We start from the raw sequence: 13,149 nt of genomic DNA on the forward strand, positions 1-13,149 counted from the left end.
GCGGCTGTACAGGACATTGGTTAGGCCACTGTTGGAATATTGTATGCGATTCTGGTCTCCTTCCTATCAGAAAGATGTTGTGAAACTTGAAAGGGTTCAGAAAAGATTTAGAAGGATGTTGCCAGGGTTGGAGGATTTGAGCTATAGGGAGAGGCTGAACAGGCTGGGGCTGTTTTCCCTGGAGCATCGGAGGCTGAGGGGAGACCTTAGAGGTTTACAAAATTATGAGGGGCATAGATTGGGTAAATACACAAAGTATTTTCCCTGGGATCGGGAAGTCCAGAACTAGAGGGCATAGGTTTAGAGTAAGAAGGGAAAGATATAAAAGAGACTTAAGGGGTAACTTTTTCACGCAGAGGGTGGTACGTTATTGGAATGAGCTGCCAGAGGAAGTGGTGGAGGCTGGTACAATTGCAACATTTAAGAGGCATTTGGATGGGTATATGAATAGGAAGGCTTTGGAGGGATATGGGCTGGGTGCTGGTAGATGGAACTCGATTGGGTTGGAATATCTGGTCAGCATGGACGGGTTGGACCGAAGGGTCTGTTTCCATGCTGCACATCTCTATGATTTTATGACCCTATCCATGTCCCTCACTTTGTAAACATTGATAAACTCTGCCTCTGTTGTTTAGAGAAAAATAGTGCTAGCTTATTCAACCTCTCCCTATTGCTCAAACCCTACAAGCCTGCAACATCCTTGTAAATTTTTTCTGAACCTCTTCAAGCAATGGCGTTACCATCATTGAATCCCCTATTGACCAGAAACTAAATTGACTAGCCATACAAATACAGTGGCTACAAGAGCAGGTCAGAGGTTTGATATCTTGCAACAAGTAGCTCAACTCCTGACTCTCTAAAGTCCATCCACTATCTATAAGGTACAAGTAAGTGTTTTAAAACAGTCACCATTTGCCTGGATGGGTGCAACAACACTCAAGAAGCTTGACACAATCTATAACAAAGCAGCCCCATATTCATTCTCTCCATTACCAACAATCAGGAGCAGCAGAGTGTGTCATCTACAAGATGTACTGCATAAATTCACTAAACCTCATTTGGCAACACCCTTCAAACCCTTGACCACTACCAAGAATGACAAAGGCAGCAGGTACACCATCACCTGCAAGTTCCCCACCAAACAACACACCAGCCTGACTTGAAAGCATACTAAAATCTGAGATTTCCCTCCCTAATAGCATTGGGGATCTACATACACTACATGGAGTGCAGCAATTCAAGATTGCAACTAGGAAACTAGGTTATTATATTAAAAGTATAAATGCAAGTTACATTTACTTCTGTAAAGTGCACGTTTCAAAGTTCAATTTTATAACTTCATTCTCATTTCTGGCATCTTATAAAGATGGCAACATACCAGATTTAGCGTCATTGTTTCCTTAGTTTGGGTGCATCACTATCACACCACATGGTGCAAGTGCAGACTGATCAATTTGGGAAGAAATAATAACTTTAGCACGACACAAAGTTCATTCATATTCACAAGAACAAACAGCAACCTAGTGTGGTATGGTGATGCTCCACAGATGCTGCCTAACCTGCTGTGCTTTTCCAGCACCACACTTTTTGACTCTGACTCTCCCACATCTGCAATCCTCACTTTCTCCTAGGCAAGATTTATAGTGTCATATGTACCAAAGTACCAGTGAAAAAGCTACAATAAACTCAGTGTTAAAGCATGGCTTAAACAGAATATGTCACAACATTATTAAATGACTGGTACCACTGAGAACAACCTATAGGAAGCTAAAACACCCAGTTTAACTGGGAGTCAAATGGTGTGTGCCAGTGTGTTTGGGGTTGAATGGTTGGTAAGAGGTAAGGGAAGGAAGATATGTAGATATTAAAGAAAACAATCACTTTTTCCACAGTCTGTTCACGTTGGTATCTGAATATTTATAGAATTTTGTTTTGAATGCTATGCAAAGAAATCGCTATTTAAAATAAATCCAGCCAGAAACTGTACAGAATAATCCACTTCAAGCTATCACATGCATGTACCAGAAAAGATCATATCATTGAATGCATTGGAATTTACCCACTGAACGACAGGCAGCCAGGAGAGAAAACATACAAGAAAGTAGGAGCTGAGCATACAAGCCTCAAATCAGGTTCTGACATTATTGTTGCTGTTCAGCACCCAGCTTTTTGCACAATGTATTGCAACCTTCATTATTCAACACAAGTAGGATTAACTGCAAGTCCTTCAGCAGCAGTTTACCAAGCCTTTGCAATAGCTTTGGAAATTTGTTCAGTGAATAACTGAGTCTTTATTGGCCTGAAAAGGTTACAGGACTCAATCTGAAGATAACTGTGCTGATTAAGCCTTCGAGAAAGCGCGAGTGTAGCAAGGTCAACTAGCCCTAGCGCCCAACAGAAGGAGTATAAAAATGGAATAATCTTAACTTAATAATACTTCTTTGTACAGGATAGCAACAGCACAAAAACAAGGAACATGAATTCAAGGGTCTGGTTTATGACAAAAATGCTTATGAAAAAAATGGCTCTTTCCAAAATAAAGGGAATCCTGCACAGTAGCTGGGAACCTAATCTGGGGTGGAGGTGTGCTGTATCTGTCAGGTTACTTGTAAATAATGAAAGGAACAGTGATTATATGAAAAGTTTCAGGGAATAATAACCAATGGGAAACAACCATAAAAGTTGTTGATCAATAATAAGTGCCAATTTGACTGTGCCATTCAGGGATAGTGAAACATTTCACAACTTAAACGAATGAAAAATATCAAAGCAAAGGCCTGGGTCTGTGAGGGGCGACAAAACAGAGTAATTATATCAGGATATAAAGCATTAATTTCTGAAGATATTTTGTATTGGCTTAAGTTGCATTCACTTAAATACAGAAGATTGAAGACTGATCAAATCAAGATCAAGTTAGTTAAATAGAATCTCTGGTGGGAGAATCCAGAAATGGGTACAATCTTGAAACTCAAGCTTGTCTGTTCAATTATGAAATCAGTTGTATTGCTTCATAAAGGGAAATGGAAATTTGGAAGACTCATTCCTGGTAGGATTTAAGTAAAACTAAGGATATGAAGTAGAGATAGGTACATGTGATTAAAGCAGAGACCAGACATTCATCTAACTGAATGGCTGAGTAGTCTCCAGGGACTGGATAGGGTTGGTTAGCTCAGTTGGGTGGATGGCAGGTTTGCAATGCTGAGTGATATCAACAGCTTGGGTTCAATTCTCACACTGGCTGAATTCACTACAAAGGATTCTCCTTTTCAACCTCTCCCCTCACCTGAGGCATGGATAAACCATGACCAGTCATCTGTGTGTGTGTGTGTGTGAGAAAGCAGCCTCATTGGGCTATGGCGGATTTTGTCTATTCCAATGATCAGGGTGCCAGTTTCTAATGTTGTTAATGGTTATAAAATTGGATAGCCACATGGTAGCCTGGTGGTCCAAACATCAAAAAAAAGTAAAACAGTGAATGATAAGGAGATGCAAAACTGTAAATATCTGAAGAAAATCGCAGGGTAACAAAAAGTTCACAAATTATATACTGAAAAACAAGTTGAAGTTTGAAAAGGAAATATACTTATTGTTTTCTCTTTCTCGACACTGATTTTATTTTTTTAAAAGGTAGCATTGCAATTTTCATCGATCAACAGTTGATCTAACTTAGATATCATATTTTACAGTGAAGTTCAACAACTGATTCTTAAAGGGATAATGGGGAAAGGGAAAATCTTGGCCAAATTTGAAATTGAAACATGCAGTAACGCAAAATATCAGATGTTGGAAGTCAGAGCTAAAACCAAGAAATGATGAAAATATTCAGACAGAAATAGTTAACCCTTCAGGTTGTTCACCTTTCATCAGAAAGTTAAATGTGCTTTTCTCTCCACAGATGCTGCTGGACTTGCTGAGCATAATACATGTAAGAAGTTCTTTTCTCAACTCTCTGGGCTCTACTGCCTTGCCTTTACAGCACTCTAAAACATTACAAATTGTAATCCACAAGAACTTCTCAACATCTTTTGCAGATTTTATTTTTAAAAAGGCAATTATGGTATTTAAATAAAAATGAAAAAGTCAAATATTCAATAGAAAGGAACAATTAGCAAATAAAATGTTTATCAGTATTACTGCAACTAACTCTACAACATCTTCAATCAGGAAAAGTAGTGTCAAATTTGCCTACTGACACTATGCAAATAAATGGAAATTTCAGATTTATTGTAATCTTGCTTACAAATGTGAATGAAATAGTCAAAAGTCCAAGCAGCATTGGATTAAATAAACTATTCTAACATTTGCAGTAAACATTTTCCCATCTTGGTATTCCCAAACATGCTTAAACAGTACAAACTGAAGGACGGTAAAGTACATATCTTTAAAACATGTCTTTACACAATCAGCTTCACATTCACAATGGTTGATATTTCACACTATCCCTGGAACAATACACTGAACAACATTCCCCCCCCCCCGACTGTCCAACAACAGTTTCACTGTACAGTCCAAGGACAGACCGCCGTGACCCCACCCCCCACCCCGAAAAATAGATTGCATGGGAACAATCTCTCAGGGTTAACTGATAAGAGCAAAGGCTGTGGATAATACAAGAAAAATCAGCAAAATTTAAGAACGATACATAAGAATTCCTCTTACTTCTCACGAAATAAAAAGGGGGGGGGGGGGGTGAAAGGAGGAAAGAGAGAGTCTGCATTCTCCACAGCAAACCCTTCGCAACAAGTCTAGTGCAGTTTTAAAGGAGTGTCAATGCTGTCAGCGGCCTCCCGGGACACCAACACGACATCCCGGGGCGGGGGACGGGGGTTTACACTCAGGCCAGCCCCGGTCCCCGGTCCCCGGTCCCGGGGGGGGGGCTCCCGTCACCGGCAGCGTCTGCGTATGGCGAGGTTAACCGAGTCCGGAGGCTCGCAGCGGCCTACAGGCCTTCCCCCGCCCACACCCCCGACTTCAAACACCGCACCCCGCCCCCTCCGCGGTTCCCCGGGGGAAGAGAGGGCGGCCGCTCCCGCCACCCACCCAACCGACCGACCCTCCTCCCACCCACCTTTTGCAAACCGAGGGGGAGAGAGTCAAGGGGTTCATCGAAAGCGCTCCCTCCCGGCGCCCTCGGTCATGTTCTCTTACCCACATCACTCGGGCTCTGGCGGCCGGAGCGGCGCCTCGCCTCGCCTCGGCTCGGCTCACCCAGCCCGCTCGGAGCGGCGGAGGAGCCCCGTGGAACCATCGGCTGCCCCGAGAGCTGTCACTCAGAGCCCGAGGGGGCGGGCGCTCGAGAGGCGAGCGGTGTGGGCAATGACCCATTGAGGGGACCCCCTCTGCAATAACACCGCAAGGGGGGGTGGGTGTGGGCAATGACCCATTGAGGGGACCCCCTCTGCAATAACACCGCAAGGGGGGGTGGGTGTGGGCAATGACCCATTGAGGGGACCCCCTCTGCAATAACACCGCAAGGGGGGGTGGGTGTGGGCAATGACCCATTGAGGGGACCCCCTCTGCAATAACACCGCAAGGGGGGGTGGGTGTGGGCAATGACCCATTGAGGGGACCCCCTCTGCAATAACACCGCAAGGGGGGGTGGGTGTGGGCAATGACCCATTGAGGGGACCCCCTCTGCAATAACACCGCAAGGGGGGGTGGGTGTGGGCAATGACCCATTGAGGGGACCCCCTCTGCAATAACACCGTAAGGGGGGGGTGTGGGCAATGACCCATTGAGGGGACCCCCTCTGCAATAACACCGCAAGGGGGGGTGGGTGTGGGCAATGACCCATTGAGGGGACCCCCCTCCCTCAGCAATTACATTGTTGGGGGGGGGGGGTGGGAGAAAAGAGATGTGGGTAATAACACATTGAGGGGACCCTCCTCCTTCAGCAATAACACCGCAAGGCGTGGGTGTAGGTTACGACCCAGTGAGGGAACTCCCTGTCCCGCAGCAATAAAATCGTAATTGGGAGGGGCTGTGGGTAATGACCCATTGAGGACCCCCTCCCTCAACAATACCACCAGATGGGCAGTGGGCTTTGATCCAAAGAGGGGACCACTCCCTCAGCAATAATCACTGGGAGGCAGAGAGCATGAGCAATGACCCACTGAGGGGACCCCCACACTCGGCAATATCACGGAAGGGGGGTGTGGGCAATGACTCATTGAGGAGGTCCCCCTCAACAATGACTGGACAGGGTGTGCAGCTGTGATTGGGAGACCCTCATGCAGCACTCCACTCACCCCCACTATTACCAGGAGATATGACAGAGATTATAGATGACCCACCCACGTTTAGGACCAGAAGCCTCCTGCATACCACCCAGCTACAGGGAAAAGTCATGGTCACAGTCAGTACAATACCAAATGAATCATCCTTCTAACATGTCACTGAAACTGGCCATAGACTGGAGGAAATACAGTCAATTATGACAAACCTGCTCCAAAACATCAGAAACTACTGTACCGTTTACATTGTGGAAGCCGTACTTTTCTCTTTTTCTCAGAGGGTGGTTAATGGGATCCAAGTCAATGTGTCTGTTGGACATTACCACACCCTGAGAAAAAGAACAGGAAATGACAGCACCAACCCAAGGAAACCTAAACAAATAAAAAGCGGGCCATACCACCAGTGCTTTATCCAAAGGCTCACTGATGATGTTACCTAGTATTGTGACGAAACGTATGAAAATGAACCTTCTAGCTCAGCAAGCAAACCTATATCCAGAACCTCAACCTGAAATACAAATCTTCTCAAAGCTTCCTAGCTCCTATTTATATAGGTCAGGTAGGACTTCCTAATTGGAGCTGTTAACCTGGACCAATCAGGGAATTCATACTCAATGAGATCCATCTTGCCAACCTTGTTCCAATCACGTCAGAATCCCATTATTCAAAGTACATGAAAAAGAGTAATTGTACCAGCCTCCACCACTTCCTCTGGCAGCTCATTCCATACATGCACAATGCTCTGCGTGAAAAAGTTGTCCCTTAGGTCCCTTCTTTCCCCTCTCACCCCAAACCTATGTCCTCTAATTCTGGGCTGAGAGATCCGGATCACTTGCCTAACAAATTGATTAAAATAGCTTCAAGCAAAATACAAAACAAAAAAGGAAAAAAAAAACACGTCAGCGGTTAAGTAACAAAATAAAACACCCTTTATTCTAGCCAAACAGAATACCCTGCCTGGACTAGGGGTCCTGCACCTTCCCACAAATCCCACCCTGGAATCAAGTGTTCCACAACCTCTTCCCTCCACTGAGACGCGGCAAGAGATTGGTACTAGTTAAATCAGGTAAAGTGTAAACACCCACGTGTTGGTTTAGCTAAATGACCCGCTGCAGCACTGTAATTGTCTCAAATTTGACAGACCTGGAGTACCTGAAGTCTCCCTAATGTTCTCTGCTCCCTCAACCACCTTATCAGGTTAAATGCATCTGTCAACACGTAAAATGCCAATGAAACAGTTATTCCATGCTGCGGGAGGGGTTGGGGTTGGGGTTGGGACTGGGACTAGCATTCCTTTGGAAATGGCAACCATTTGCAGGAAGTCCTAATTTTTTTGTTCTTGGGAGGAGTGTGACACTGGCAAAGCTCACATTCTAGCCAACCTCCAGTGTTCCACACAAAAGAGCTCAAAATATAAAGAAAAATGCTGTCCTACTCATTTCCCTTCCCAGCATGACACTCTTCTATTTCCCACACTGTCCATGCTGGGGCCTCAAGCAATCCTGCCAATTTAGTGCCAGCCAACATCACTCAAGAACAAGCAGTGATATCTTAGGGCAGGAAGAGGGAACTGTGGGAGCCTCTACTTTAGAAACTTGCATTACAATGGCACCTTAAACACAGTAAAACATTTCAAAGAGCATCCTGAGACAGAGCCACTTAAAGCAATTAGCAGAAAGCAGGAGTATCTTAGAAGTGAAGGCTAGGAGTATATTCCAGAGCGCCTCTTCTTTAGAATTCAAGTTCCGTAAGATATAACCTGCCCATCCAAGCCAACAGAAGGACACACCTAGGACCCTAACCAACCTTGGCAGCATGGATAAAAAAGAAATAAAGTTTAAAAATTAAGGACCGGCAGGGGTCACAATGCAGTAATTACAATCCTCTCCCCAGCCCACCAACACCATCCCACTTTGCCAGATGACGCACTTGTGGATGGCTGAGGATAACATGTTTGGGCACCCCTTTAAAGCCAACTCAATCCCTCCATTTACAATCCAGGGTCCTGTTGACACTCATCATACCAGAACACAATAACTCAGCCAAGTAATCAAGTAAGTATGCCTCTATAAAAATGCCTGTCTCCATGCTACAGTCCAACTTCTGCAGAAATTTTTAGATTTTTTTTTTAGATTATTTACAGTGTGGAAACAGGCCCTTCGGCCCAACAAGTCCACACCGCCCCGCCAAATCGCAACCCACCCCTACATTTACCCCTTACCTAACACTACGGGCAATTTAGCATGGCCAATTCACCTGACCTGCACATCTTTGGACTGAAATGCTTCATCCCAAACCTTTGTTACGTTCAGACTTGACCATTTCAACATCTTCTTGACTCGCCTCCCACCTTTCCACCTTCTGGTAACCTGAGCTCATCCAAAATTCTGCTCTCATATCCCAATCCAAACCTTAGTCCTGTTAAACTCTGTGCTCAGTGACTGGTCCCAGGTCCAACACCAACTCAAATTCAAAATTCTCAACTTCATGTTCAAATCGCAACCTACCCTGTAACTTCCTCCTGTCCTATATCTCTCAGGGAACTCTCCTGGTCTCTTGCTCATCATCCACGTCTTTCACCTTTGGCAACTGTCTTTTCAGCTCAAGCTCTGAAATTCAACCTTCTTCTAATCCCACTCACCCCCAATTCTCTATCTGCCTGAACCGATGGCACAGGGTAAAGCAACATGTCAAGGGAACTATCTGTGCCTCCAACCCACACATAAACAGCCCCACGACAGTACATCACATTACTGTCTATTCTTAGAGCAAACACAACATGCTATGCAACTGCAGAGGTCTTCACAACAGAGTTCATTCTTGTAGGCATTACACAAGGACATTAGTGTGGGATTCAGCAGGAGTCACTCAGCAGAAACTCAACCTACTTTCCCACATTATCTGAAGCAGGCTCAACATCACTATACATGGCTGAAATCAGGATTGAAACCAAAAGACTCCTGGCCTGTAATGGCTCTGCACTGTAAAGGGTTCAGAAAAAGATTTACCAGGATGTGGCTGGGAATGGAGGGTTTGAGTTATAAAAATGGGTTGGATGGGTGGGACTGGTTTTCACTGCAACGTAAGAAGTTGAGAGATGACCTTATAGAATAGACAAGGTCTTTTCTCAGGGATGGGGGAGTTCAAAACTAGGGGCTTTTTTTTTTAAGGTGACAGGAAAATGATTTGAAAAGGACATGAGGGACAACTTTTTCACATAGAGAATGGAATGAACTTTCAGAGGAAGTGCTGGATGCAGGTACAGTTATAATGTTTAAAAGACAGAGTCATAGAGATGCACAGCGAGGAAACAGACCCTTAAGTACAACTTGCCCATGCCAACCAGAAATCCTATATTAATCTAGTCCCATATGCCAGCATTTTACCCATATCTTTCTAAACACTTCCTACTCATATACTCATTCAGATGTCTTTTAAATGTTGTAATTGTACCAGCCTCCACTACTTCCTCTGGCAGCTCATTCCACATACGCACCACCCTCTGCGTGAAAAGATTGCCCCTTGGGTCCCTTTAAATCTTTCCCCTTTCATCTTAAACCTATGCCCTCTAGTTTTGAACTCCCTCACCCCAGAGCAAAGGTCTTGTCTATTCACCCTATCCAATCCCTTTCCAAGGTCGCCCCTCAGCCTCTGACGCTCTAATGAAAATAGCTCCAGTCTATTCAGCCTCTCCAACTCTGGAAAAATCTTTTCTGAACCCTTTCAAGTTTCACAGCATTCTTCCTATAGGAGGGAGACCAGAAGTGCATGGAGCATTCCAAAAGTAGCATAACCAATGCCCTGTACAGCTGCAACATGACCTCCCAACTCCTCTCCTCAATGCATTGACCAATAAAGTCAAGCATACTAAACACCTTCTTCACTATTCTCTTTAACTGCAACTCCACTTTCAAGGAACTATGAACCTGCACTCCAAGGTCTCTTTGTTCAGCAACACTCCCTAAGATCTTCCATTGAGTCCTGCCTTGATTTGCCTTTCCTAAATGCAGCACCTCACATTTATCTAAGTTAAACTCCATCTACCACTTCTTGGTCCATTGGCCCATCTGATCAAGATCCCATTTTACTGAGGTAACCTACTTTGCTGTCCATTATATCTTCAATTTTATTGTCATCTACAAACTTGCTAATCATACCTCCTATGTTCACATTCAAATCATTTATATATAAATGACAAAAAGCAGTGAACCCAGCATATCACTGGTCACAGGCCACCAAGTCTGAAAAGCAACCCCCCACCACCACTCTCCGTCTCTACCTTCAAGCTTGTATCCAAATGGCTAGTTGTCCCTGTATTCCATGCGATCTAACCTTGCTAATCAATCTACCATGAGGAACCTTGTTGAATGCATTTGGAAAAGACCATGAATAGGAAAGGTTTGGAGGGATTTGGGCCAAATGCAGGCAAGTAGGACTACTTTAGTTTGGGGACACGGTCGGTGTGGACTGAAGGGTCTGTTTCCATGCTGCATGACTCTGACTCTATATGGACAGTGCCAATTATCCATAGATCAATAAAGTACCACTCTATCCTCGACCGGTTGTGGATTAAAGTTCCACTCTAGGGCAGAAATGTAAAACGTTGCACAGTCAGAGCTGCTTTATTTCTGACAAAATGTTATATCAAAACTCCATCTTTCCTTATGTGGGAATCCTCAGCAATAATTGGAGGACGACGAGGAGGACAAGGAAATTATTCTTTGGCCAACAGTTCAAAGAGAGGATTGAGTCATTATCACATTGATGATTGTGGGAGCTTGCCGTGCTCAAATTGGCTGCAGTGCTTCCGAGATTATACTTCATTAATCAAAAGGTGTGGTGCTGGAAAAGTATAGCCAATTAGGCAGCATCCAAGGAGCAGGAGAGCTGATGTTTCAAGCATAAACTCTTCTTCAGGAATGTCACATTCCTGATGAAGAACTTATGCTCGAAATGTCAATCTCCGGCTTCTTGGATGCTGCCTGACCAGCTGTGCTTTTCCAGCACCACATGTTTTGACTCTGATCTCCAGCATCTTCAGTCCTCACTTTCTCCAGTCGATTACACTTCATTAGCTGGATAGTGCATTGAGGCACCCGAGGTTGTGAAAGGGACTGTATAAATGCACGCCTCATCTTACTTTATACATGAGATTTTTGGGAGGAGTACTGGTGAAAACTTCCAGTGTCCTCAGAATAAGTAAAATAAAATAAATGTCAAAAGGAATGATATGGAGAGAGAGAAAATGAAAGAATAAATAGCGTGTCTTGATGAATTCAACACTTGCACAAACACCAGGTTTCAAAGCCCATCATTTTTTCTAAATACACAGACAGTCCTATTCTGAGCACTCGTCTTTGAGAAATTAAGCCACACATTGCAGAACAGAGTTGAACAGGTTGAACAGAATATAGGGTATATTGTTAAAATACCACGTATCCACTAACTGCATTACTTTCACCCAAAGACTTGCACCAACAATTTCCAACACAAGAACCCGTTATGATCATTGAAAACCACCAAGTAAACATCAATGCTAAAATACACAATAAGCACCTAGAATGATGGATAACATTTTGGTCAATTCCCCCGTTTATTTTAAGTGGCACATTACTCCTTGGATGATGCTCAACGAGTTTCACCCGCTCTCCAATTCTAGCAATTTCCTCAGAATCCAAACAGTGCGGAAACAGGCCATTTGGCCCACTGAGTCTACACGGACCCTCCAAAAAGCAACCCACCAGACCTAACCCACTCTACCCTATCCCCCCTTTCCCATGACTAGACACATCCCTGGGCACTATGGGCAATTCATCATAGCCAATCCACCTAACTTGAACATATTTGGACTGTGGACGGAAACTAGGGCACCTAGAGGAACCCATACCGACTCGGGGAGAGTGTGCAAATTCCACACGGACAGTCACCAAAGGCTGGATCAAACCCCAGGTCCCTGATACTGTGAGGCAGCAGTGCTGACCACAGAGTCACAGTGCCACCCTGTGTCACAGTAATACTGTTTCGCAACTGAAGTCAAGGCTTCGCGCAGAAAGAACCTCACAATACTGTTCAGTAAGCCATGCTGCATTTGAAATGACACAGCCTTAGAGTAAAAGGGAAGACCTTTTAGAATGGAGATGAGGAGAAACTTCTTCAGCCAGAGAGTGGTGAATCTATGGAATTAATTGCTACAGAAGGCTGTGAATGTCAGGTTATTGAGTATATTTAAGACAGAGATAGATAAGTTCTTGAGTATCAAGTGTATCAGGGTTAAGGAGAGAAAGCGGGAGAATGGAGTTGAGAAACTTATCAGCCATGATCATACAGCGGAGCAGACTCAAATGGGCTGAATAGCCTAATTTCTGCTCCTATATCTTAGGGTCTTATGGGATACTTGATAACTAATGGACACAGATTCAAGATATCTGATCAGGGACCAGCAATGATAGTGAGGGAGAGAGGGACAGCGAGAGGGAGAATAATGATAAAAAGGTTTTAAAACTTTTAATCTGGAGTACACTGCCTGAAAAGGATAATCGAAGCAGATTCAATAAAATATAGGAGAAGTTGGCCATTCAGCCCATTGAGTCTGCTCTACCATCTAATGAGAACATAACTGATCTGATAACCCTCAATTCCACTTTCCCCACCTGTGTCCCATAACCCCCAATTGCAGATTAAAGTACATACTATCTTATGACACAGAAACAGGCCATTTTAGTCCAATGCCATTTATGCTTCCCACCAGTCTCCCCCATTCTACAACATCAAACCATTTCAAATATAAATTCATCCCTCAAGCGTGCATAGTTTCCTCTTAAACACATCAAGCTATTCAACATCAAGATGTTGGTAGTAAATTCCACATTCTTATCAATCTCTAGTAGTGGCTTATGAATTTGTTCCTTAAATTATT

At 44.0% G+C, this 13,149-nt stretch overlaps 1 protein-coding gene across 6 annotated transcripts in view; it reads right to left on the reverse strand.

Annotated features, from left to right (window-relative positions):
* The window catches only part of zbtb47b (zinc finger and BTB domain containing 47b), a 277,731-nt gene that overhangs the window by 196,594 nt on the left and 67,988 nt on the right, over nucleotides 1-13,149 (reverse strand). The window contains exon 1 of one of the 6 annotated variants that reach the window (XM_043690833.1): nucleotides 5,069-5,268. The exons of 4 other annotated variants lie outside the window; for them this stretch is intronic. Coding sequence is in view for 1 of the 2 variants with exons in the window: in XM_043690831.1 (XP_043546766.1) it covers nucleotides 5,149-5,154 (6 nt within the window). In the remaining variant the exon portion in view is untranslated. Of the gene's footprint in view, nucleotides 1-5,068; nucleotides 5,269-13,149 lie in introns of those variants that run through there. One more of the 6 variants, XM_043690831.1, reaches the window with a different exon arrangement.

Source organism: Chiloscyllium plagiosum, chromosome 5, assembly GCF_004010195.1.
Source record: "Chiloscyllium plagiosum isolate BGI_BamShark_2017 chromosome 5, ASM401019v2, whole genome shotgun sequence".
In the NCBI taxonomy this organism is placed as follows: Eukaryota; Metazoa; Chordata; class Chondrichthyes; order Orectolobiformes; family Hemiscylliidae; genus Chiloscyllium; species Chiloscyllium plagiosum.